The sequence below is a fragment of the Vidua macroura genome, chromosome 9 (assembly GCF_024509145.1).
Source record: "Vidua macroura isolate BioBank_ID:100142 chromosome 9, ASM2450914v1, whole genome shotgun sequence".
Taxonomy (NCBI): domain Eukaryota; kingdom Metazoa; phylum Chordata; class Aves; order Passeriformes; family Viduidae; genus Vidua; species Vidua macroura.
Genome location: NC_071579.1, coordinates 12,015,669 through 12,043,262, shown reverse-complemented (window position 1 = coordinate 12,043,262; position 27,594 = coordinate 12,015,669). Strand labels below are relative to the sequence as shown.

General features: G+C 37.5%; 1 protein-coding gene across 1 annotated transcript in view; it reads right to left on the bottom strand.

Annotated features, from left to right (window-relative positions):
* Positions 1 to 27,594, bottom strand: part of VAV3 (vav guanine nucleotide exchange factor 3) — a 149,122-nt gene that overhangs the window by 69,735 nt on the left and 51,793 nt on the right. The window contains exons 3-15 of the mRNA XM_053984649.1: positions 26,821 to 26,879; positions 26,046 to 26,111; positions 23,687 to 23,795; positions 20,985 to 21,077; positions 20,821 to 20,889; positions 17,498 to 17,601; positions 15,442 to 15,541; positions 14,092 to 14,187; positions 12,370 to 12,438; positions 9,902 to 9,988; positions 9,387 to 9,472; positions 8,882 to 9,014; positions 8,438 to 8,547 (exon numbers count right to left, since the gene is read on the bottom strand). Of these exons, the coding sequence (XP_053840624.1) occupies positions 8,438 to 8,547; positions 8,882 to 9,014; positions 9,387 to 9,472; positions 9,902 to 9,988; positions 12,370 to 12,438; positions 14,092 to 14,187; positions 15,442 to 15,541; positions 17,498 to 17,601; positions 20,821 to 20,889; positions 20,985 to 21,077; positions 23,687 to 23,795; positions 26,046 to 26,111; positions 26,821 to 26,879 (1,181 nt within the window). The remainder of the gene's footprint in view (positions 1 to 8,437; positions 8,548 to 8,881; positions 9,015 to 9,386; positions 9,473 to 9,901; positions 9,989 to 12,369; positions 12,439 to 14,091; positions 14,188 to 15,441; positions 15,542 to 17,497; positions 17,602 to 20,820; positions 20,890 to 20,984; positions 21,078 to 23,686; positions 23,796 to 26,045; positions 26,112 to 26,820; positions 26,880 to 27,594) is intronic.

Sequence of the window (27,594 nt, the reverse complement as noted above, 5' to 3'; positions counted from 1 at the left end):
AAAAACCCATGCTAGGAACTTCTAATTATTCTTCTTATTTTTGGGTTTGACTTCTTTCCACAGAAATACTATTTAGGTCAGGTCTCAAAGATCATTTTCTCACCTTAGTCTCTTCAAGAAATGCAATCGTGTCACAAGAAATTATGCAGAGTTCACTTGCATGTACGTGCTTGAAATATGTCCATCATTTTGGAAATGCATTATATTTGAAACTGAATAGCCATTGCACTTGATTAAAACTTGGCTTTAGAGAATAGTTAATGCATGAATGCCCACCTGTGAGCCCAGAGGCATAACAAATAAGGAGATGCATGAAGTATCAGAGTCTGCAGTGAATTGCAATTGTTTAAGTATTAAAAGAAGAAATACTACAGGGAGCTCAGATAAAACTCCATACCTTGAACTCTCCTCAACTTTCAACCTCATGTTAGACCTTTGCTTTTCAGAGCTGATGTTATTCTGCACTCCATGTTATGCTTATAATAATTTAAAATGCTCCATCCAGAACTGTTCAGAATTATGGACACCCTGAGCACGAACTGCTGAAGATCATTTTCAAGTGTATGTGATGTGAAATCTGATGCTGTACTCATGCAGTATAGCTTGTAAAGAAAACAGCACAGGTTATTGCCTCTGGATACTGAAAATTTTTATTCCAGGTTTCTTTATTGTATAAGTAATTGGCATCACTGCAGAAAATGCATCAGTAAACCCAGATCTAATGTAAGTATTTTTAAGATACGAGATGTTAACAGAAAATATTTATGAAGAGATCCTAAGTTACAAATCCTAGTTTGTGCCAAAGTGACCTCCTTTCTAAACTTTAAGCACCTTGACATTCAGCTGTGACTATTGGTACTAAGCATCTCAGAAAATTTTGGAAAACTTTACTAGCACTAAACTTTACTAGCTATTGCCATATATTCAAATGCTACCTAGACAGTGGAGAAAAAAAAAAAAAAACACAACAATATGTTACTGTCAAACAAGGCTAAAAGCTCTCAGCCAAACCTCACATGAAGTATTTAATGCATAGTTGGGTTCCCAAGACATTGCCCTCACTCCCTGCTGTGACACACACCACACTCACCCTTAGGATCCCAGTCCCTACAAACAGAGCCAGCCTTACATTTGCACTCTGCTTACTTTACACTCCAACCATTTCAGCTCTGTGCAACAAACACCATTTCAACTGGTCACACAACATGCTGTCATCTAATAGAAAGGCATTTGTGCAATAGCAAAGTAAGGGGGCAGAGAGAAAGCCACAAATAAGTAAAATACAAATAAGTATTCCTTTTCGAATCTTTACAAGGATTTTGTTATTTACCTGAAAAAAAAAAAAAAAAAAAGGTATTCCTGAGGGATACTCTCACTAGAGATGAGCAATGCCATTTCACAAAGGATGATTTGCAGTTTCTTTTTTACCTTCTCTTCTCAGGAGCAATGCTGATTACTTACAGCTAATTCATTTTCTCTGTTCCAGCTTGGCTGTTATATATCAAGAGTCATCTTTGAAAATGCTATTTACTGAAGTAATCAATCAATCAATTCTCCATATGCTAATACTCAGACATTCTGGTTTGTCACATCAAAGGGTCTTCATCAAGAAGACATGTTATAAAATTAAATTAAACATATCACAAGTAAATTGTGCTTTTGATCAAGAACACGCAACTTCTAAGAATTTGCTAGGAAATTTGCTTATTTGATCATATGATGAGTGGCTTTTTTGAGATCAAGGAAATTATCTTGTTAACTTTTTGGAAACGTACTGCATTGTTTCAAACAAGATAATTGCTTTCCTTTTTCTTTATCAGTCTACTTCCCCAAAAAGCATGGGAGGCAAATTGCTTTGAGCTAATCTATTCCTGTATAACATTTTTGAACACTACCTGATAGGAACAAAGCTCTGTCACACATCAGTATTTGCAAATCAAAAGCATCTATACTTTATATACTTCTATATTCAATGGCTGAATCTTATTTGCAAAAGTTCTAAGTCTTACTATTCCAATTTTACCAAGCTGCTTGTATTGGTAAGCTTTAAATATTTTATATTTATACTTAACTGAAGACAAGTCTGTGTTTTGGAGTCAAAAACTCTGAAAATACAGGATTTATACAGCCATTAACTTGTAAATTATTAGAGAAATACCTCTATGTGCTAAGAAAAAAGGTAGCATTGGTTTACAGGGTGAAGCTATGCTATCTGTTCATATAACCAGAGTATCAAGACAAACATGTAATGCAGCGTTCCATGTTTTAACACTGAAGAAACTCCTTGCACAAAAAAGGCCAATATTAAGATGGTGGTACTTTATTTTTATGATGCAATGTCACTACAAATTTATTTCACTGAATTTTAAGAAGCGCCAATTTTTCTAGTAATACTCCTCAGATATTGTAAGGTAAGTTGTAAAAACTTAAGGATTGGGCTATTTTTGGGTTTTGTGAACTAGAAGACATAATACCGAAGTATATTTATCATCTTCAGGTGTTTACCCACTGTTTTCATAAATTCTGGTTTGCTTTCACATTTTACACTGTCCTTACACTGTGCTCTTAATCATATCTAGCATCTTCACGCAGTTCTTGCTGTGTCTGGAATAATCTAAAGCAATGTTATAACTATAAATATGTTATGAATGATTGCTTATAACTCTGAAAAACATTTGATCAAAACCAACTGGAGTCACAGCAAAGAACAGGCAAGCATTCTTCTTTAACAGACATGAATTTGGCATTAATTTTTGCAGTATTGCAATACTTATACTGATGAAAAAACCCCAGGCAGACATGTTTGTTTATTGCTTTGGTAACCTGTGTGAGGTTGGTACAAGTGCAACACCTCTGCAGGTTATTTAAAAAATGCAGCAGACATCTTAAGGCTTTTATGATGCTCTGATAAGAAACCTTTAATTTAATATGGCAGTGTTCAATATGTCAAAGCTCAAATATTCTCTCAGAAGAAAGCTTAATGCACATGCATTATTAATGCACGATCTGAGGGAAGAGATCTATTGGAGTGGAATCTGACCAATGTCATTAGTCACAGACTGCAAAGTGAATGTGAAAACACAAATGATAATAGATAAGAGGACACTTTGCACCTACCTTGTGTCTTGCACTAGTTTTCATTAAAATTTAGAAAACCAATGAGCTCTGAGTCCAATTTATGTAGTTTCCCTAATCTAAATTGTTGTGCACACACTTAACAGATTTGATAATCAATGAATCTCTGGATTATTTCCTCACTATCAGATGATATGTTCTGTGTCCCTTGAGTTGCAAGGTGTGAATTTATGTTGAATTGAAGCAGCAATTTTTCAAAAACAGGTTCGACTCTACCTGAGCTGCTGCACAAACTCTCTAGTGACCCAAAACAAAGTACAGTGTAATTAAAACTAAAACCAGTATTTTGTGAGAGCTGTACAGCTTTCATGTCTGAAATCGTTTATTTAGGTATTTAAAAGAAAAATCAGATTCATTAACTCCACACAATTAATGCATACCCTGATCACTATAATGAACCTGTTTCCCACTGATTTTTCAGGCATTACTAATTAGACATGACATTAATACTGCTATTTCAGCTACGTCAAAGCAGTAGCTGAAATCATAGTACTTCAGAAGGTGAAATTTTAACTGTTCCTCTGCCTGCAAGACCTTTTCATAAACTTCTCAATTTGTGAAAGGCAGTAACTGAGTAAAGCCTAATTAAAAGCTGTGTTACAACACTGTTGCAAGAGACTTTACAATATTGGTTCTATGTGTCTTGAAATCCAGCAGGACTAAAGCTGACACAGCCCTGAGCAATCTAAGCCTTGCAGAAGACTGAAGCCAAAAATCTCTACACACCTCTTCCAACCTAAATGCTCCTTTAAATTGCATTTATGTGTAAGAGGTTCCTATACTCAAGTCAAGTTTGCTGACAGTCTTTTTTACAGTGGATTACAAAACCCAGTTGAGAAAGGCTTAATTAAATTAGGAAACTGGAAAACATAATGACAAAATAAATTCAGCACAAACCAGCATAAGATATTACATGTCATATTACACTAATGGATTCCAATATTTTCAGCGGGAAAATATAATCTGCAGCCTTTCATGGGAGCCTTTCTCTGCTGTTGTGGTGATGAGAACACACACCTGCTTCATGCTCTGCTGTGATCAAGAAACAAACTACACACGAAGTATTTAGTGGATGGAAGGGAGTGTTAAGTGTCAGCATGAGACAGATGTAGAAACAATCAACAGATTTTCTTTCACTATTTATTCTATCATCTCATGAGAAAATAGAAAAATTAAATTTTTCCTAACAATGATGAGAAAAGCAGTTGCTCTATAATAAGAAATTAAGCCTTGTAATTAGTCAGCTAAGTAACAATATAACTGAGGTACATACATAGAATATGTACATATGCATACAACAGAGGAGGCACGCTTCAGCGTTCAAGAAGTGTTTTCTTTATAAAAAGAATGGTTAGCATAAATGCATTGACAAATATTAGCCAACTATTTTTAAAAATAAGCATTTTTAAAACCAAAAAGCCTGTGTAGAAGAGCTTTCTAGGGAAAAAATATCAATCAACACTCCCACCTTTTAGCATAAGCTGAATAAAATGGAAGTATTACATATTTGTTCTGATTCTTTTGGTGTTTTCAATAGGGGAGGAAAGAAATTAGACAGAATGTGCTACTAGAAAATATAAAATATTTTTGTCTCAAACAATCAGTTTTTGAGGTTTTAAATGGCCTAGTTGTAGCAAATAAACCATGCACTTTATCACATTCCTGACAAACTTTCATTTAATACATGATGTCTCTGATTTGGCTGAATGGGAACAGTAATTTGGCTGTACACTTCTATCAATATTATCCTGGATATGGAATGACTTTGCATGTAAACCAATGCTATTTGACACGCTAGACCAAATTTAAACATTACAAGTCTGGTACAGTAGTCTTTGCAGCACTATCTTCGAAAAGATGCTTATTTACCCTTGCAGCTAAAGGCCCATCTACTACTCTGAACAGAGCTTCAAGAAAAAACAGCAACTGCTCAAGTTGGCCACTGTCACAGTTAAGCCTCACATCTCTTCCAAGGCAATAAGCAGGTTACACGCCCCCGAGCACGCAGAACGTGCATTCACACCAGCAAGAGAAGAGTTACACCAAGGCAGAACTCGGGCACTGGCAGTGATGGCTCCTCTGAAAACATCCTCCAGTGGTTTCTGGCAGACAGCTTTAGGAAAACGTCTCCAATCCACCAACCAAAGTTTCCACTCTGAGAGCTGGACTGCAATATTAACTATGCTGCCCCAGTGTCCTGCTTCATTTTATTGTGATCTAGAAAATCCAGTACTCCAAAAGAAGCAGCAATTTTGGGTTGTACACAGTAAACTTTTGGGGAGCTATGGGTAAATGAGCAGCTGTGGCTATTACTATGTCTAGGTTTACAGCATCAAACTCATTGCAGCCAGACCACAGAATCATTGTTGTATAAGTATGTGCTGTATGAAGAGACTTCAAGAACACCCATGAAATTCTTAGGAGAAAAAGAAATCAGGGTGTTTGGTATATTATATACTTTCTAAATAAAGCAATAGTCTCAGAAAAACAGCAAATACATACTGTAGGAACAGAGCTGCCATAAATAAAAAACAATATATAGATAAAATAAATTAAAACAATTTACTCAGTTTCCTATGACCAGTAAGCCAGCATTTCCAACCTCCCTCAAAACAAAACTCACCACACACTGTACTAACAGAGTTTGCTAAGAGGTAGAATATTTTCACAGGTTTTTGAAATTAGCTTTCCAAGAGAAATTTACTACTCTGAAAAGTAACACTCTGGAAATAGCACTGGGGTTTCATCTAGCCTTCCTTTAGGGATTTTCCATACCAAGTATGTCTAATGTATTCCTGCCCTCTGCACCTAAATCAAGTCCAGTAGCAAAGCAGTGCTCTCCTCTATATCATGCTTCATCAATAACATAAGTTTCACATTTCTGGAGGCAAATACTCATCTCAACACCACCAGCATCTCAACAATAGGTGCTTTTTCAGCAAATAAACTATCATTACTCTTTCATACACCAGTATAAACATCTAAGTTCCCCACCTCAAAAAAAGAGAAATTACAGCCTAGCTGAAATAATTATGCCTCTTAGACTGTTCTAGTAGCAACAAGGTTAATTCTTACTTTAAAAATACTAAGAGGGATCCTAGTTTGTTCTCTTATTATGTTCTTAGATTAACACTTGCACAAACCTGACTTCAACACACTGCTATCCCAAAGGCATTGAAATTTCTGTCTGGAACTCGGTAAACAACATCATTTCTGATAATCAAAACCCAAAGTTTTTCACCCTTTCAACTGTGCTAGGTTTGCAGTCTTGTAAATTTTTTAAATAATGAGAAGTATTTTGCCCATGGAAGCAGCAATTATAATTGAATTAAATTAATAAGAGCACAATTTCAATCACAGCTACTTTTCAGAGCAAGTGGCAACAAGAGCAGAAAAGTTAATCTACACAGTAGACAACAAGAACCCTGAAAACAACAAACCAAACCGACTGAACAACTGTTCAACATACTTGGCTTAGTTTATTCCTAAATAGAAACTCTTGTGTCTCAGCATGCATTAGAAGATGATTACTGCTACATGCAGCAAGGTATGTTTTGGAAGAGATGCTATGGGAAACACAGTGAAGTCAAACCCATGTAACAGAGTTGGGGATGAGCAATGAATACTTCAGAAAGGATCAAACAATAATGCCAATTGCATCATGTTGCACCTCAGTCCTGATCCTGCTCCAGCCTCGGTGCCTTAACCACACAGGAAGAGGTTAAACTAGATGTGTGGCTTTACAAGAAGGACAAACATCCATGCAAGGCACCACCACCCATTTTCAAAGACCAAGTCCATCTGCCAGAGAGGAAAGAGTGGCACACAAACTCACCAACCATTGAGGTGCTGCCTGCTCTGCTCCCACAGGCCAGCAGCAGCCCTAACTCCTGTGACAGAGGCACATTCCCAACAGCTGAACAGTGCTGGCTGGTGCCCAGCACTGTATGAGGGCAGAGCTGCACTCACACAGCAACACAAGGAGGGACAGGGAGAATGGTCCTGCACACAACCACAGAAATGGTTGGGAAGAATTGGGGAAAAAAATCATAGCGCTCTCCCCATTCTTCTTAGCACCTTGCCTGACTTCTGGTTGTTTGGTTTTCTGGGGCATTGGGCCAGGATGCCTGAGGAGTGATGAAAAGTTAATGCTGAAGTTGATAAGTCCGAGTGCCTCACTTCTCACACGCATGTTAAGTAAACATAATTATGATATTACACAAAGCACAGCAGGGAGAGCAGAGGGACAGAAAGAGGTACACATGCAAATAAATACCTCCTTCCATCCCCAGTTAAGACACCCATAAATTTTTGCCAAAACACGTCATTTTTGCCTTCCATAAAAATCAGCAAGATGGGAAACCTAGTAAACAGACTGTATTGTATCTGTCCAGCTCAGGTTCTCCTTCCATATGTTTCCATTATATCATTAACACTCATCATACTGAGGTTTTTTTAAAAGTATGCATTATTTTTGAGGAAGTTTCACTCAAATTAGCTCACAATAGCCTTTTTCCTGAATCCACATCCCTTTACAACCACATCCAAACCCCCCACTGCTAATGCTGTCTGTGTTCACTGGGAGTCTCTCACTCCCCCTCACACTTTTTCTTTCCATAAAGCAAGCATCACCTATCATCCAATTCCCTTGTGCATGCTTTAAATTTAATCACAATATCCAAAGTGTCAGTAATCACGTTTGTCTTTCTGACAAGAATCAGAAATGGAAGTAAAGTTCATGCTGCATAACAATAACTTAATCTGCAGTGCTGCACCTGAACAACTTACTTTTCATGCAGTCTAAAGCAACCTCCTCTCACTTTAAAACATAAAAAGGAAATCAGCCTTTTGAAACTAAATCTAATATGCCAAGCAACTTGATTCAGCTGCTAACTAATAAATTAGATAAAAGCCACTAGAAAAGATGCCAGCATCCCCTACCAAACCACCAGCGTCACCTTTCAAAAACATACTTCAATTAGTCAAAATTAAAATGGGATAGGAAAAATGTCACTATTCTGATAGATATTTGTTGTTAATATAATTACTATTTCCCCATGGTTGCTTAAGACAGTTTTTGCAGCGAGGTTGGAAAATATTACATAGCCTAGAGTGCCCTCTTGCTTTTCCAAGAGGAATTTCAGGGAAATACTGTTGAAGATATCAATCAGTTGTTTCTCAGAATGTCAAATAAAATAGATAACTAGACTCTATTAAAACATGAAGCAAGTTCAGTATAATTTAAGCAAAATCCTTACATGAGTGATTAATGTGATTCTACCTTAATTAAAAATATACTTACAGAGCCATCTGAAATTGTTCAAGCCATTTTTTCTTTAAGTCTTTAGTTTTGCAATAAACTTCTAAACCATTTTCACCTTGGATATGAATGAGGTAGAAGCCATAAGACCACTGCATAAGAAGATTCATAATACAAAAGTCATCAGGCATGAAGAACGGAAAGGGAAAAAAAAACCCTACAAAATAACAAAGCATTTGTATATTCTTTAATTCATTAATTTTGGGAACAGTAAGACCACTTTTTTGTGTTCCCTTAGAATGACTTACTCAAACATTTTAATTACCTCAAAATAAAGTTCAAATCTAAATATTCACTCCAGCTTATATTTAAAATGAAATACATCTTAAAGAGATTGTATTTACATTTTAAACTCCCACAAAGTGCTTCAAATTCTTGCTAAAAATAAACATGAAAAAATAACATGAATTAGCAACAAATATTTACCTTCTTATTTTCTTTATCAGTAGTGGGGTTATTTGTAATTTTGTATTTCTGAAGATCTATTATTTCCTTCATTTCATAATTATCCCCTCTCCGTTTGCAAACAATGACAGCTAGATCAAACAAGAAGATATGCCTACAAAAATACAATACAGAGATGGTTAAAAACACTCCAGAAAGCTAACACCAAAAAGTCTTAATTTACACACTTTTGCCAGTGGCACTTAAAATTTTCCAGGTGAAGAACTAAACTACTGGCTAATAAAACAACCAACACTGCAAGTACTTTCGCTTAAGACCAATTCCTTGTAAGGGACTTGGTGACCTTAGGTAATAATGAAAGAACTCATTTTCCATTCATCACTTTGCACATTCACTTGGTCAGTGGTAGACAGGCTCTGTGAATGCCCCGTGGAATGGAAAGCCCCCAAGAATCAGCGAGCTGACCTCCCATCTATCAAGAATTACTTCACAGGTTTTCAATAGTGAACACAAGTTATGCCATCACCTGTCTTGCCTTGCACGTCTGTCTAATGTCGTTATCCTTATTTCCCCATCACCTTGAGGTCTGCCATATTGTAAGAGGGAATGGTTCTGAAATAAAAGTAAAATGTATGATTCCATACAGCAACAGTGTGAAGATAACACATTCAAATATTAGACCACTCACTCCTTTTACCCCAATAAAGGACTTTTCAGACCAGGAAACAACATCTCTTCCCCACTAGCATAAAATAAATACTATAAAGAATCAGTCCATTCTATTTTTGTCTTCAAATGGGAAAGGTTTCCCATTACAAAAACATCTGAGAGTCACTGTACATATACAAACATATTTAACTACCAACACCCAGAATAGAGATTTATGTACTTTAACATGTATGCCATTCTAAACCAAGCAAAACATACTTAAATATTATCAAGAATATTATAAACTCCTATGAAATGAGGACAAAATACATCTATCAACAGGTTTGATTAAAAGTGATTTTAAAATTATATGTAAATTTAAAAATCACATACCAAATTCTCTATTGATAGTTGAAACTGTCTAATTTCCCGAAGTGTTTCATTATCTCTCTTTACTTCATTTACATATTGAGCCAAGTCCTAGAGTATCAACAGCAAAAGGGAGGAAAATAATAACTTTTCTATAACAGACTGCTATAACAGATTATTTTGACAAGTTTATTTCTAATTTTATCTTTGTCTTATCTACATATTTAGTAATTTCTTTTGAAATTCTCTTTAACATTCAAGAATTACCAATATGTATAGCTAAATAAAGAAGGAAAAAAGTGTCTGCATATCTTCAACAATATTTACAACACTCTTCATGATATCTATTGGAATATGAATTTACTATCAAGAAAGAGGGAAACATGTAATAAATTCTTAAAAAGAGCTGATTTTTTCAGAATTTCTTTAGTGTTTTATTTTCAAGATTGAAGATGGAAACATAATTTATGCAGCTCACTACTGAAAAAGCAGTCAACATCCAACCTCTGAGGTAAATAGGAGGTAAATAGAGAATATAGTAGAAAACATATATAAGGCAGCTCAAAAGCAGAATGGAAGGTGCAAATGAATCATAAACCTGGGTGCTTATAAGCTGCAGCCCCAGTAGGATGATCTTGCTCCTACTGTTGCACAGCAGAGAGAAGCCATTACACAGCAGATTTTAAAAGGGGCTTTTGAAGGGATATACTACTTGAAGTCACAGGGTGAGAACATTATTGTGCCCTTTACCAGAACATGTACTGTACACATTTCACTAAAGCCTTTAAAATGCTCTAAAGATGCTTGAGTAATAGTGACAATTTGCTGGGGCTTCTGTGTTTATGGCTAGAGATGGGGAGTGAGCAGAAGAGGTAATTGGTAGGGTCAGGAATGCTGAGAGCAGCAGTTGGAAAAGGTATTCTGATCTTCCTAACTTGCTTTTACAGTATCCCTTTAATATGGTCACAAATTTGGAGGGTGGGAGGAAAATACATCTTCTCCCTAAGATGTTTTTAAACAAAAACTATGAATAGCTGCAGTCATTATGCTAGCTTCCCAAACGGATCTGTGCAGGATACATACGCGGCAGTCTTAAAAGGCTTGGGTTAGAAATTAAATAGCCTCCTCTCTTGCTGCCAAAAGAAATCCAACAGCATAATCCTTCCAAGAATTTTCTTTCCTGGGGAGCAGTACCACTTTGTTTTTCCAAAGACATTTTCTTTTTGTCTCTCTTGGTGAGAGACACCAGGGCATAAGTGCTACACTGTTATTTTTACTACAATGGCAGGGACTACAGTAAATCAGAATGGGAACAACACTGCAAACTTAAGGAGAGACACTCATATCTCAGGGGTTTGTGGGTTTGGAGGGGGTGGGGGTGAGGTTTTGTAGTATTTTGTTTGGTTACATCCTGCCAGCCAGCACATCTCTGCCACAGCCACTCTGGCAAGAGATTTCTTTGATTTTTACATCCAACAGACACCAACAATGAAGAAAACCAGCAAAGTGGAAAGAAAAAGCAGGGGTAAATAGAAAACAGAGTTATTTTCCAAGCCAATTAGCTGGAACCAGGATGCATGGCCTGCCACTAGATGGATGAACACTGTGCCATCTCTTAGGCACCTCTCTGAGGGAAATTATCATGGTGCCCATCCCTCTACATTCACTGCACAAAAATGGATAACAAAAAAGGGAACTAAAAATCTCATTTGTGAGCTGGTTTGTATTCCAGGCATTCAAGGCAGTCACAAAATATGAGACAGCTGTGTGACCCAAAACTAACTTAGTCTGACTTCAGCATCCACTGTGGATCATACAGATTACAACAGGAGATATAATTTATGTCATGTTGGCTCCTTTCCCCACAGAAAATAGAAAAAACTTCCCAATTCCAGTACATGAATGTCACAATTCATGCCATGAAGGCAACTGAAGCAGACCTGTGCTTTGTTTCTGAAGCTGTGCAGAGGAGCACATAATATATTACCTTATGCACAAGGTAGCACAGTTATTCTATAAAGCATTTGTTCCTACCACTTGCAGATGAATGTACAGTGACAGAAAGATACTACTGCTTTCAAAGGTAATGCCACAGAGATCATATTAAGATGACAGAAAAAGGTCTTGTAAACAAAGACAGCTCTCCATCTCACTGGGAAATTACTGATCTTGATTCAAATTGACTTATAGTAGTAGAAATACTCCTAAATTTCAGAAGCAAGAGCAGCATGATTGAAACACCTGTTTTTCAGCAAATGCAAAAGTAACCCAAAATGGGGAAGGTTCCATTTCACAAGCCCTCTGCTTCAGAAAACTACTGAACTTTTCCCAGACTTGAGCAAAACCCTCAACTTTATACTTGCCATGACATAAGCTCACAGGAACCTGTGAAAACATGTTTGAAATGTTGTGAAGAACATCCTCCAGGAAACAGAATTCTGAGCTACCATTCTAACCACCAACAGACATAAATACTTCACTGCCTTACTCACCTTCATTGCATCAAGTGCCAGTTTTAGATTTGCCTTCTCCATGGCATCAGTAGTGTGCTTTACCAGCTCCTGTGGACAGAGCAGTTAAAACTTTCCACCCACTGTTTGTCATTTTTATAAATTGAAAGCATCATTGCTCATCCCCACGCCCAAAAAATACAGAAGCCAAAACCAGAAAACACAGCCCAAGAATAGGCATTTTCATCCCCAGAGTGAGCAGCCTATCAGTGAGTGGGGACTATTGCAAACAGTTAATTGGCAAGTGTTTAGGAATGATTGCTGCACAGCCCAAACACTGACTTTAGCTGCTAATGAACCATCATGAGAAGTGAATTTGGTCTGTCTAGCACTTAAAACTTGCCAAATCAGATCATTACTGTATGTGCATGCTCGAAGCCCAGGTAAAAAACCACTCAGGTTCATTTACACATTGCTATATGGAATTTCATCCTATTCCAAAGCATGCACTTGTCTGCAGACAAGGATCCATGCTGGCAGTAAAACCTCAGCTGAAGTGTGCACAGCTTAAAAGTCACCATCTCATCATACCCAAGAGGAAGCTGACTCAGAAAACATACTGAAATCAAATTTACGTGTTCAAACAATTCTTTTAGCCACTTCCCATATGGAAAATAGAGTCTTTTTTGGGCTTTATGAAGTAGAAATGTAACCTCTTGAGGAAACGGGTCATTTCTTCTTTATAATTTGAGGCAATAATTATACATTTCAGCTCAGATCATTTAGTAAAATCATAAGACATTAAATAGTATTTTTATACTCATACTACAATTAATAATAATTACTTATATTTGCATTGCAATTCTAACAATTTACTCATTATTTTCTTTCCAAGTCTGCAAAATATTTTTCTTGTACAACATATAGATATTGTTACACAGAGCATAGTGACATTGTATACCATCTTTCCACAATATACAGGTTGATTATAAAATCATGAGTCAGATGTCATAAGTTTTTTTAAAGATGTTGTACCATTCATTTTGCTTTTTTCCAATTTTGCATTGATCAAAATATTGATGACTCATTTACAGAAGTATTTCAAAAATTTAATATTACAAAATGTATGTTGTTCTGCAGAGTAAAAATTATGCTCCATATATAAGTAGTAGATCTTTTTAAAACGACATTTTACAAGCATCAGCAGGGTTGACAGTCTAATACAGTAATACATTTCTTCACAGCTGAACTAATGAGTCTCCTGGCACAGCTATCAAATTAAATTTATAAGACTCTCCACCCTTATTACAGGACTAACTGCAAAAGCTAATGCTTTGTGGGTTATAACAAGAAGCATTTCAAAATAAATATGGCTTAATTGCAATTTATGGCAGCGAAGAAGTATCTTAAAAGTATGCTGTACGTATGGCCCAGCTTCCTCTTTTGGGGGGTAATGGTTGCCATTTCCAAGTACAATGCTTATGGTTTGGGACTACTAACCATTTTAAACACACCAACAATAAAAGGTCCAGCGACTGAGGAAACAATCATGTTTTATTTTATTTTCCCCAGATATGCTTCAGCTCTAAGAAATTATCTCTGGGAGAAACCCTGCACTTGACTGAATTTCATTTCTTAACATATCTAGGGAAGCATCAATCACCTTCCTTTGATAAAGACATTTGGCTTTCATTTTTACAACCCACTGATGATAAACAATCACAGTTTTGCTCTCAGCCCCCTTAAATTTCAAAAATAAAATACCTGGAGCAGTAGGTGATATTTCAGCACTCTTTGCATAGGAACCACTAAGAGATCCCGCAATGTAAATTTCCCATTATTTGCCCTCTTGGAACATTCCTAGTTCAAAGCAGAAGAAAGAGTAAGACAATAGAGGTAGAAAATAAATCTATTCAAGTGATACATATGAAAATTCAGTGACATAGAAGCAACTATCTTAAGCTTGTGATAAATAGTAGCAACAAAATGAAGAAAAACAGTTGATAAGGCAAAACCAAAAAAGCCTGCATTTAGTCACATGTTCTCAGATGTTTCAACATGCATGAGAGTGTAGAACAAAGGCAACAGAAATTAGGCATTCCATACAGCTAAAAAAAATATTTTCCTATGGGAGAAAAAAACCCAAAAGGTAATAATGGAACTACAGGCCAGACAGTCTCATTTCAGCACTTCACTGCAAAAATTGTGGAGCAAGTCCCTCTTGGCACATGAGGAAGGTATATGGGAATATCCAGCATGGATTTACCACAGGTCAATGCCTGAGCCTTGACTGCTTTCCACAATGAAATGGCTAGATCTGTAAACGGGGACAGTCTGCCTTGACTTTTCCACGGCTTCATCTCTCACAGTAGAGTAATATCCAGGTTGGGATGTTATGCTCCAGATCTATAAAAGCTGACTGAATTATGAGGCTCAAAAACTGCAGTGACTGATGTTTCCTGCACCACCTGAGGGACAGTTGCAAACAGAGCTCCTCAGGGCTCTGTCCAAGGCCCCCTCCCCTTTAGTGCCATTGGCAATGATCTGCAGCAGAAGACACAGGACACCCTCAGCAGGTCTGCAGGCAGCACAGCCCAGGGTGCAGCTGACACCCTCAGGGCAGGCCCAGCACAAAGCTCACGTGAAGGCCACAAGGCAAAGATGAAGTCCCTCACCTGGTAGGCACCAGCCAGGGACATGCTGACCCTGAGGGCTCAGGAGAAAGCACCATGTGGTCCTGGCAGACAGCCCTGAGGCCATGGGACAAGGGCTTATGCAGCCTACAGGTCCCTCCCAGCCTCTGTGATCCTGCAACTCTATGTTCCAGCTGAGATACACTGATAAATGGATGGTCACTTCCTGAAAGAAAACACTAACTCTACTAACGTCAGTGGCAAAACTCCCTTCACTTCAGGACCAGGATGTGCACTTTTGTACATGCAGCACGTTTTCATTTGATCAGAGGCTCCAAAAGAATGAAGGGAAACACATTCACTCACCAGTCCAGCTACTTTCATCATCATAAAGGTTTTGACTTCAATGAAAGCAGCACATAATCACAGAAACACATGGCATAAGGTGAATACATATATACATGTTAAAAAATACTGATACCTCTAACTTCAATTTAACATCTTCTTTTGTCTTAGAGATATTGTCTAAGCACGATATCGCTATCTCCACTTGACTGCAGTACTGTCCATAAATAACCAACCTAAATCAAAGCAAGAGAAAGAATGAAAGCAATGTTTGTTTATTTAAGAACAACCCTCGATCATTTTTCCACAATCCTTGTTTCAAAAGGAGCAGTACCTATATAAGCAAGGATAGAATTTAACCACGTATTCAATGGACAACATGAATGAATGAAGACTATTCAGGAGTGCAGTTTTGCTCTACTTTCAAAATAGTCTAAAATAATTGCATTTTCCTTTAATAGTCACATGTATATAAATATGTTCTGATAAATACAGGATTCATTTAAAAGCAGCAAAATTCCTGTTAAACAGAACAGTCTATAGTGCTTACAGCAATGTAGACTTCCAAGGTTGTAATGAATAAATTCTGGAGCACAGGCCTAATAGGATTAATTACAGTCATCCTTTAAAGAACTTGTAGGTTATCCAAACTGATCTGTCTCCAACATTTTCTATCAGATCTGAGCTCTCTGATAAAAATAATAGTGTATGAAATCTCAAAAAATTTTCAATAGATGTCAAGTGAAGTAATGCTTCCTGAAGGAGCCTGGTTTTACAACAGGAGTTTCTTGCCTCTCTGTGGAGTGCTTCTTTCTGCTAGTCCCAGTGCCAAGAGTGCTCTCTTCTTTCACCTTTTCACCTATTTCTTGAGGTGATTCCTTCTGTATACTTCAAACCTTTTCTGGTGGGTTCCCATGAGCCTTCCACTGAGGTCTCCTAAATTTCTTTTTCTCTCATCTAATCTTTACCCTTTTATTTAATTGTTTTTTCAACAATAAGGTGATGACAATGATTTAAATCTTATCATTTCTGATTTCTTTTAACCACTGTATAGTTCAGATGCTGCATCAACCTCTGTTCCCTTTTTTTAATAATAGAAACTTGATATTTCTTCTCAGTGTCCTTTTTTCCTCTTTTAGCACACATTTCAGAACAACTTCAGAAAGATAAGCATTTTCCAGAATAACTCTTTGTCCCCTGATTCCCTCCTACAGCAGCAGAAAGTGTAGCAGCCTGGGAAATAACTGTGTCCTGCTCCAAACTAGAAGCTGAGACAGAGGGTCTCTGAAGGCAGGACTGTTTATGGGCAGTCTGGGACACCCTTCTCCCTTGGAAAACTGTCCCATCTAACATTCTTTGGATGCTGCTGTCTAATTTCTCACACACCAATTATTACTGCAATAATCCTCCACCCTGAAGCAAACTCAGTTAGTTCCCTCAAGTCTTTCTTAACTCTGCTCCCAGAAGGACTTAATTTTTAACCATAACCCAAAGGTTACTTTAAGATAGGTCATTAACATAGCCAACAGAACAAGAGTTTTCAGCCAAGTACCACAGGCATATAAATTCATCTGTATAGTCCAACAGCTGTCAGTGCTGGCAGAAGAAGAATATGAAAAGGTGGGTAAAAAATTGGCAGTTAGCCCACGGGGTATGGCATGTTGCCACAGCTATCCTGTTATCAGCTTGGCTGCTTTTCAAAGCTTGAAGGCAAATGGTGTTTGCTTTACTATCACACCTCTGACTCAGGGTAAAGCAAGACCATAGTCTCTTTTCTCTTGCATATGCTGTTTTTCTTCTTTCCAGTTATGACCTCTTCTGTTTTCTTTAATCTGAAATATCCCTAGTAAGTATCCTTTTTTTCATCTCTTAAACAATACTAATACATGTTATAAAATATCTGGGATTATATGCATGAAAAAAAAAAATGCTGTGCAAAATTTAAGTTTTCTTAACAAATATATTTGTTACCTGTCTAAGTAAAAATATTGCCAAAGCTGGGCTAACAAGAGTGAGGGCTCATAAAACAATAGGTTGCATTTTGACTTCCAGGCTCAAAACACCAAAACTAGCTTGATAAAAATACTTACTTTGAACTTAATCCTGTTTCAGAAATATTCACCAAATAAAATACAGTAAAACATCAAACTGAGCACATATTAGTACAATTAGAAGGAATGCTTAAGTCTTACCTTTCCTTGTAGTTAATAAAAATTTGATATAGGTTCTGATCGTTTTTGTTAACAATGGAATCATTGATGTCCTGTGTAAGATTCCTGTGAATTTTCACCAAATCCTTAAAAACAGTAATGGGGAGGGGGAAAGCTTTGTAAAAACAGAATGGCTTAAAGCTTTGAATATAAAAATAAATTATTTTATGTTAGACCCATTAATTCAAATAAATTGGAAAACAGATAATTTGAGAGTAGAATCTACTTTTAAGGTTTGGCACATCTTCTGTTTAGTGCAACAAGAAAAACTAAACTCCAAGAACTACCTATTAGAGACTAATTTATTCTAGCTTGGAATGTGCAATGTTAATACACCTTTATTTCATAATGATAATTTTAAAATTAAGCTAGTCAAGTAAATGCTTTAGTGACAAGCTGAAGTAATGATTCTTGTCCCTGAGCTGTGAAAAATTAGTTCTATACATTACATTGGTCAATTAGTGATGTCCTAATGCTAAATTAACTGCAAACATAATGAGTTTCCCAATACAACATGCAGCTAATGTCTGAGAGAAAGAATATTGCAGAAAGATTTGCTCTTTGATTACTGTTGCAACTCTCCTTGCTTATACACCATCATACATAAACTATAGGAGACTGCATCAGCTTTAACACTGTATGGACACTGTCAGAGAATTCACAAGAAATTAAGTCAAGACAGGTTAATAAGTTTTGAAATCTGGGTAACTGTAAGTAGTATACAGACCACTGGAATGAAAAAGAGAGGACTGTTTAACAGAGTAAGCCACTGAAGATGATTTAATGTAAGAAATTATATACTATAAAAATAATATTCAACATTGATTTGCGAACTAAGTTAAAACATTTCACTTCACACTGATGAAAACTAACAGTACATACAAGGTCAATCACATCACTGATGAGGGTGCAGAATCTTGAAACAGATCAAATTTAGTTGCTAGCAACTGTATGGCCTTATCCTCAGAATCTTAAGTTGCAGTACACAGACGTTATTACAGAAATGCTTCCCAATTAGTGTATTTGGAACAGGAGCACTTTTTCTAAGGAGCACAGACAGGGACTCAGCTAAGCAATCCCCCTGAAAAACAGCTTAATGCTAAGGGGACAATGGGTCTTTTTGGGTTTCCATCTCCAATAAAATCAAGTTTTAAACGAAACTAATGTAACATCATTTGAAGTTAATCAATGTTCCAACAGTATCTGCTACATGTACTTTCATCTCTCTCTGTATGTCCATAAATATAATTCAAAGGCATGCACAGGTGCACATATAAGTGCATTTATATATGGGTGCACACACAGATGTACAAACAAATGCATATATACACAATATAGACCGACATATACAGATGCAAATATAGAGCCATACATTCACTTTAAAGAACAGAACTTAGAAATATGAATGCCAACGAAAGGCACTCTCTTTAGACTGGTGAGTAATTTGGGGTAATTGGTTTTTTTCCTTCAAAATGAAGTATTTTGATATCAGCAGTTGATCCAGCAAGCATCTTTTAGAGTCTATTTAAGGAAAATAACATCACCCTAAGGAAGCAATCCTTCACCACAACCCCTTAACAGAAGAAAATCCATTCTGTTCTGAGAACACAGCACTTGCTCTTCACATCTCACTTTGCTGCAGAGCTCTGTGTAACAGCTATTTTTAGTTTAAAAAACAAGCTTCCACTGCCCTCCAGCCTTCCTGCTGAGGAACTGCCACACAGACAAGGTCTGAGCAGAGAAAGCATTTACAAATATTTTTGGCTTGGGCAAGTCCTGTATTTCTTTTAAGGCTATTGGATACCCATGAAATGCTCCTGGAGTTGGGAATAAGCAGCATCTTCTAACAGCTGAATGCTGATAACAAGAAGCAATATAAAACAACCCAAACATAAGTTTACTATGTGTCTCCCTATAGTCTGAAATATACAGGTTTTGTTCTCTTCAATCTTATGTGAACCCACAAAATCCTTTAACTAGTAGTGAGTGGGCTGACCTCCCTGCTTGTGCTTACAGCACTCAAGCCCTTTCTGTACCCTTGTGCAGTGTTTCCATCGACTGGAATGAGGTCTTTCAACAAGAGTCAGTCAATATGCCTGGGCACACGGAGCCTTAGGAAAGAGGTTTACAGTAACAGGTAGGACATATCATGGCTTTATTTGCAATGAGTAAGAAATACTAATGCAGGACAGAATATAAATTTGTTTTCAAAAGCAAAGGGACCTCTGTGGAGAGCTGACATAATTCAGGAAGACAAACTAGTTACTGATATCTGTGACAGTGTTTTGGACTAATATTCAAAGTGGAGGACATGAAAGCAATCAAGAGGCAGAGTGAAAACTTCATTGAGGGAAAAATATGGCAAGGGGTCAGGTATCATCCACATAATAACTGTCATAATGTGCCTTCTATAAGGATGATGCTGGAATAGCAAAACATTTTTACAGACAGGCCAGGTTCTCACGGAACAGAACAAAATCTCCAACATCTCCTCCTATAACCTGAGAGCCTGTTGGACATGCGAGAGAGATGGCCAAACCAGAGGTGATATTTTACAAGCAATAATAGCTTGATGCAGCACATGGGCCTCACTCTGGGGACCCTTTCTTCACAAAGGCCTCATAAAAGAACATTGCTTTCATTTGTCTGTGTTGAGGGAGGCTTCAGACCATTTCTGATGTCTTCCTGATCAGCCATGCTGATCTCTTATCAACTAAAAACACATGTAAATTTTCATACTGTTTCAATTAAGCTGAAAATAAATGACACAAAGTAGCAATCACAGGAACCACTATTGTTTCTGTCTAATTGGAGGTTTCCTAGATGGTTCACAGAGGATTTCCTTATCCATTGTAGCACCAGATTCTGAATCCAAAACTGTGAGTTGTGTTAACTTTCAAGTGTGTTCAATGATGTAAGAGCCAGGGCAGCTACAAGGATTCACAGAGCAGCTACAACTAGTCAGTACACAGTGATAGGTAACTTAGCAGTCACAACTTTGTGCCATCATTAAAATATCAGCATTTGTTAGAAGATAATCCATTTCTAGAAACTATTAGCTTTTAAGGATCAAAAATACTGCAGTTTGTAACAATCCGCTATCTCACATGCTAATAAAATTTATCTTACCTTATTCCCTCAAGCAGAAAAAAAGAAATTGGTAATGCACATATTTTTTTAATCAACTAATATCCACATAAACTCATCATGCAATGTATTTCAAATAATCATTTTGTGCAGTAACATGAATATATTACAATCAGCTATGAACCTCATATCTGTTCATTAAAAATGTAATTACTCACAGGAATGTTGATGAAAACAGTATCAAACTCTGATGCTGACAGAAACCTTTTCAATGGCACCATGAAAAACTGAAAGAAAAAATTATATATACATTGGCTATTGTAATTCTATCTTCTAGACTGCTATAAAAATGCATGTTACAAGTCTGTAAGCAGCATCTTACTTTCTCAATCGATTCCAGAGTTTCAGTGTACTTCTCTTCAGTTTGCTTTATTTCAGCAAGACAACAGCTTCTTATGTCATTTTCAGGACATTTCTGCAATTACAATGGCGTCAAGTTTAAGTCATTAACAGGCACCTAATGGATAACAAATAGTTTTATTTGTTTAGAATTACACAATTAGGATAACTGCTTCCTGAAATTCTCTGACTGCAGCCTCCAAAGAGGACAGAAATAACCAAGAATATTTTAATGTTCAATTAGCTGATGACTTTAGTAAAATCAAAATCAAAGTAATATTATGAAAAATTAATGTTTAGACATAAAACACTGAAGTATCAGCATGTACTTTGGAAGTTGAAATACAAGGTCACATTTAATTTACATCCAGACTGAGAAATCTTATTTAAAATACTCAGCAGTTAATAATTCTATTAAACTTAATGGGGCTAAATCACGTAAGCAACTTTGCATTGCCATAAATATTGGATTCAGTCTAATCCTTGTACTTATATACAGTTTTTCCCCTTTTATTTCTCAAGGGGAGCTTCCTCTTCAGACACAACAGGAGTATGTCCTCAGATCAGGAAGTGCAGTGACATCAAAGTTCAGCTGTCACATATGTATGTGTGTCTCTGACAAGACCCTGGATTTTTCCATGTAAACCACTAGACACATAGAACATGGAAGTAATTATCAGCAATTACATGACTCTATAAAAATAGCTTACAAGCACTCTTACCCAAGATAGGATTTTATTGAAGCATTAATGCTGTAAATCCTATTTCAAATAAAAGAGTAAATAACTGGGAGATGATATGGAACCGTTCATGTCACTCAAGGCACAGAAGCTCCAGAGATATGAGAGGTCAGCATGGAGGTTTGACACAGTAACTGGATAGGCTCTTGCAGTTAGAAGCAGTAACTAATCCAAAATGTTTTCTCCAATAACAATAAGCAGTATCTTAACAAGCAACAGAACTACAACATAATTTCTGAAGCCTATTTATCAATTTGCAACACCCTTCAGCACATCCCTGGTTGTATCTTACTTCTTTTCATCCAATGTAGAGAATTCCTATGCTGCACATAGACTAGATGACTAGATGTTGTTCAAATACAGAGAGAGTCAGGAGTAGGAATTTAGCACTCTAGTTCTTTCCATTCAGAAAAACTACTTCTAGTTTTTGAACAAAAGCTTTTTCTCCTCTAGGAATAGCAGAATTTCTAGACTGAAATTTTAACATTTAGCTCCTGGTATGTTCTAGAGCTAGACTCCTTCCACTCCCTCTCTGCTGCCAGTCTGACACACCCACTAAGCACAGCACAGACTAAGCCACACACTGTCCATGAGCCACACACAGCTCCTGTACAGCTTGGCCACCTTCGAGTGGGAGATGTATTCCTGCCACCTCAACCACATACCAAATTGCACATCACACAGCCACACGACCACTGATCTCATTTACCCTTCTCTGTCTCTGCATCCCTCTACAACCAGCTCTTACAAGCAGTACACAGCTTCTCACTCTCATTTACCAGGAGCTGCAATTTCAGAAAGCAATCTTGAAAACCCAATTTGTGCAGTTCTTCATTTTCCCACAATGAACAGTAAGATTCTGTCTTTATCAGATGGAGACACAAGTAACCATTTTGCAAAAATGTAGTCTTATCAGAAGAATTGTGCTTTGTGAGCATCATCATGGTCATCCTCATCTCAAATTTATTCCCAAATTCTTTTGTACAGGGAAGGAGACACTGTCACTGTTAACTGTAGGTAATTAATCTCTATAAAGTATTAGAATTTGACATTATTTTGGCTTTCAGCTATTTCTTACCATTAGCTCAATACTGCCCAAAATGTTTGCAGTACTTGCCCCATTACAGAAGTTGCTGTATTCAATAGTTTATATCCATCTGCAAAATTTGGGCATTTGTTGTTCAGCAGTACTTATATGAGTGATGCAAACAAGTCCTGGCATTCCAGTTAAAACCATTCACTTCAGTTTTGTGCTCACCTAACCCAAAGAGATCACTAACACAGACACTTTTGGCAGAAATTGACACAACAATTTTTCTATCCACACTGCAAACATCTAGAATTTGAGTGCAATAAACAAAAGGAAAGAGGGAATAACAACTAATGTGCGATATCAGTAGAGGTAAGAAAAGTTGCTTCTGAAGTTCAGCTACTCCTAGAGAAAACTCAGTGGAATAGTTTACTTTGCAACATAATGACAACCTAATGATCAACAAAACCTACATGGTTGAATAAACAGGAAACCATTAGTTTGAAACAATTCTCAGTTGTCCTTGCTAGGCTAGTTATCCAAACTATGGCTGAAATAATATTATACAAAATAATTTCACAAAATTATAACAATTTTGAAGGTAGGACACTTTCAAGTAAGCAATTCAATTAACTGCTCTTAAAATAGCTGGTAAATTTTACTACTCAAAACTATCAAAGTAATTGCCATATTTAATTTAAAAATCACCTTTTCTTTAAAAGCTTACTATAGTTAATGTTTTCGCCTTTACCCAAAAAGCCTGCAAAGTCTCACATAGAAGATAATGCTCTGCACATGGCAACTCTGGATGGAGCTGAGCAGGAGTGTCAGTGAAACTATCTATAAAGACATCATTTCAACTTTCAAAAAGTTAACTGCTATTTTTCCAAAGCAGCTAGGAAGTGGAAAACATACAGGTTGCTGTGCTGCTTCATCTTTCATTAGGTCTTCATAAACTTCCCCACCTTCATCTTCTCCATAGACACAATCATACAACTCCTCATCTTCCTCAACACCAGTTTCACTGAAAAGAGAAGACAAGAAAAAAAACTGCAGTACAGACAAAGTACCACCAGGTCTGCAAGGGACTACTCATAGGAGGAAGTTCTACAGTAAACAAACAGATTAACTAGTAGAATATCTAATGAAAATTACTCACTAAGGGAAATTAAGTCGATTAATTAATTTTCTTTTCTCAATTTATTTAAAATACATTTTACAAAATCAACACAATACTGAAGACTAATGAATTTCGAACCACATGGGAACTAAACCAGCAGCAAAAGGAACACCTCAGGCCAGTTTTGTCACAAGCTACTATCCAGCTCTCCTCTTCTCCCTGACTCTTTTCCCTCCACATCCAGTGAAGAGGAGCTGTCCTCTCCTTACTGCCTGGCATCCCACTGCACTGGGATGTGAGATGCTGTTACAGATCTTCTCCCTGTCTGAAGAAAGGACTACCCAAGGTAAAATACACCAAAGACTGCAGAGCCAGCACTGAGGCACTGTACCTCCACATCATAAACCAGAATCTGGATCATCTCATGCAACCTCAAGCTACACAAAAATGAAAAAAGGAACCTATCAAACTGAAAATCAGATGGTTCAACAAAACCAAGTATGTGCAAGTGATGCTCTCCAATTACCCAGACACAGAAATAAAGCAGAAAGTCAGTGCTCAACTCTGCCCTCAGCTAATTCAGCTTCATTACAGTCAGCCCTGCTAGAGTGTTACCTACTTTGTGCTAGGACTGTATCAAGCCTATAATATCTTTCACTCCTATTTCTTAGGGTAGGTCTACAAAAAAATTCTAAAAGATATTGAAAGCGGTCGAGTCACTTGGATCAGATATGCAGACAATTTTGAGGTTTATCCTGTCGGAAGACAACTCTGAAATCCTTCAGAGTAAAAACCAACAGGTTAGTCCAGCATTTCAGTTCCCACCAGCAGTGATGCTGTGCTGGCACTTCACATTAAACACTGGCAGCTGTCAGATGCAGCACACACACCATCATTCCACCTCTGCTTCAGGGAACAAAGCTGGCAAAAAGGCAGAGTAAGGATAGAAACTACTAATTTAACTACTGCAGCTCTTTCTGACAAAAAGACTTAATTTTAAATTCTTTAGACACCATTTAAACTCAGGGACAATTAAATCAACTTCAAATAAACTTACTGATAATTGAGGGAAACTAAAAAATGTGGTCTATTTGCATTATTCACTGGCACATTTGTTTCTTATTCTTGAATTGCTTCCTCCACAATTGAGACAGCATGCAACTATTACATTTCTGTTAATAATTTTCATAATTTGTTGCACAAGAGTTACAAATCAATTTCTTTGGTATGATTTGTTAGCTTTTTTTAAAATGAAAACTACCTCACAATGCTGAATTTACATACTTTTAAAAGAACTGGTGGAAATATTCTTTTCAAACAGTTATAATGCCACCACATCTAAGAGATAAGGACATCACCTCTTGCCCAGGTGGGTCTCAGAGGAGACTGCAACTCCTACCTTCTGCACGCTCTGCTACACAGAGTGAAAAGCAATTATCTATGAGACAGTCAGCTGCAGAGACGAGGACAAGCTTTGCAGGGAAAGTGGTAAATTGAGCAATGCCGATCACAGTGAGGTTTTCCTTCTTTATAGGCACTGAAGAAACAAATCCCTGGTGTGAACAGCAGCTTCTTCCCCACACTGCAGCAAGCGACACACAAGGAGTGCTGGTGAACTTTGAGCCTTGGAACAGTGAGCTCTGACCTGGCTCTTGTCCAACATGATTCCTCGTGGATCTTGAGAGATCCCAGGCATAGGACACAAGAGTATCCTGACTACCCTGCAAACACTTACCCAGAAGAGGTAAATGCACTCACATCAAGAATTTCACTGACTTGAGGAAAAAAATCCACATGAATTATGATCCAAACATTCATTTTCTTTGCTAGTTCAAGACAATTTCCTTACAAGCGATATTGCAATCTTCTGAAAGTATTCTCATAGTATTGACAGGTAACTTAGAAATGCATTCTTTATCTGCTTTGCTACAAGCACCCTCTGTTAAACATGCTGCTTTATATACATAAATGTAGCATAATAATTCAAGTAAGTTTTCATAATTAATTCTTCCTGGTCAGCATAATAACTAACAAAATACCTACAAATTAAATAAATATCCAATTTTCATTAAAACCATATGTTCTACAACACAATACAAAAAATAGCATGCAACTGAAAGACAAAAATATGTAATTATTATATTTACAACGTACTCTATTAAGTCAGGAAGACCTTTGTAGATATCTTCATCATCAACACTTTCTTCTGTAGGGAAGGGCCTATAGAAAGAAAAATAGCATTAATTACAGACACTAGCCTAGTCATATAGTGGAGTTCTGTTTGGTTTCCAAAATTTTCACACAGATTATTGTATACTAATGTGCTTATATGCTCCCCCCTTTCTCTGATAAGCAGTATATGTGTATTTATACTTCATTATGTGGACTGACAATATAATAAAAACCCTACTGGACACAGTTGTTATAAATCATCACCAATACACATCATTGACATTTTTCAACTGGAAAAAATCATCAAAACTTTCAGGTTAGGCCTGGTTGGGGGTTTTTTTGGTTTCTTTCTGAAAACAAGAAGCTCACAAACTTGGGCAATTTTGCTGATTTTTTAGAATAGAGAAAGAAGAGAAACCCCATTTGTCTTTACATAAATCAGCAGTGCATCATCTTGACTTCTGACTCCTGCGTCAGGATTATCACACAAGTTCTGCAATACCAGCTGCTCCTCTGCTCACCTCCCGTTCCAGCATGAGCAGTACACATGACTCAGGCCCTTCAGCAAGTGTACCAGAGGTAGCAGACTCCTTTCCTAACTCCTCAGAGGTCCAGAGCCTTGCACAGCTGCCCACGTGGCACTCTGGCTTACAGCTAGAGAAGTTCTTCGTGGCGGACACACCCTGCCTCTAACAACTTTTCCAAGGAGCATCCCACCAAGAGCATTACTGCCACATTCCCTCTGGCAATAACGTACCTTATGCCTGTGCCTAGTGCAATCGGAGTGCGGGAAAGCTTTGAAAGTGTTTCTATCACCTGCAGAAGAAGAAAACAGAAACTACGGTTAGTTGTAGAACAGAAGCAATAAAACATTTTGTTCTCTATTGTTTCATTATCAGCAGCACTACTTCAAATCAAATTATATAAACGGAGACAAAATCTGGCTGTGCCAAACAATTTGCAACTGGACCTGGACACCCTTGTCATCAAGTTTTGTCCTAGGACTGCTCGGGCCCCTTGGGCAGCGGCAGGAAGGAGCGGTTTGGGCAGCAGAGGGAGCCAGAGGCCGAGGCAGCAGAAGCCCGGGGGCCCCGGCTGGGAGGCGGAGGGGGCGACCCAGGGCCGGAGCTCCGCGACCTCGGGGGCCAAAGCTGAGCCCTCCCATCGGCCAAAGCTGCACAGAGGAGCTCTGAACCCTTCCTCATGTCTGGGATACGGCAGCAGTCTGGAAAACCTCATCCCAGGAGAACACCTCCTGTAAGCGCGGAGGTTACACACAAAGCGAGGGGCAGCATTAGGAAGCGGTGACACACACACGGTCGCCTACATGGAGTTGTTTTGCCGGCAATTGAATTCATACAAGACCTATTTGATTCTGCCTGGCAAGTCCTCTCCATCATAACTATTTACTCATATGCTGATATGCAAGTCTTACTTGCTAGAGAGAGAAAATGACCCAAAATGACACCCTGCCTGAATGTCCATACTTCCAATGGCAAGGTTTTCCCCTGAACTCCTCAGAAGTTTCAGC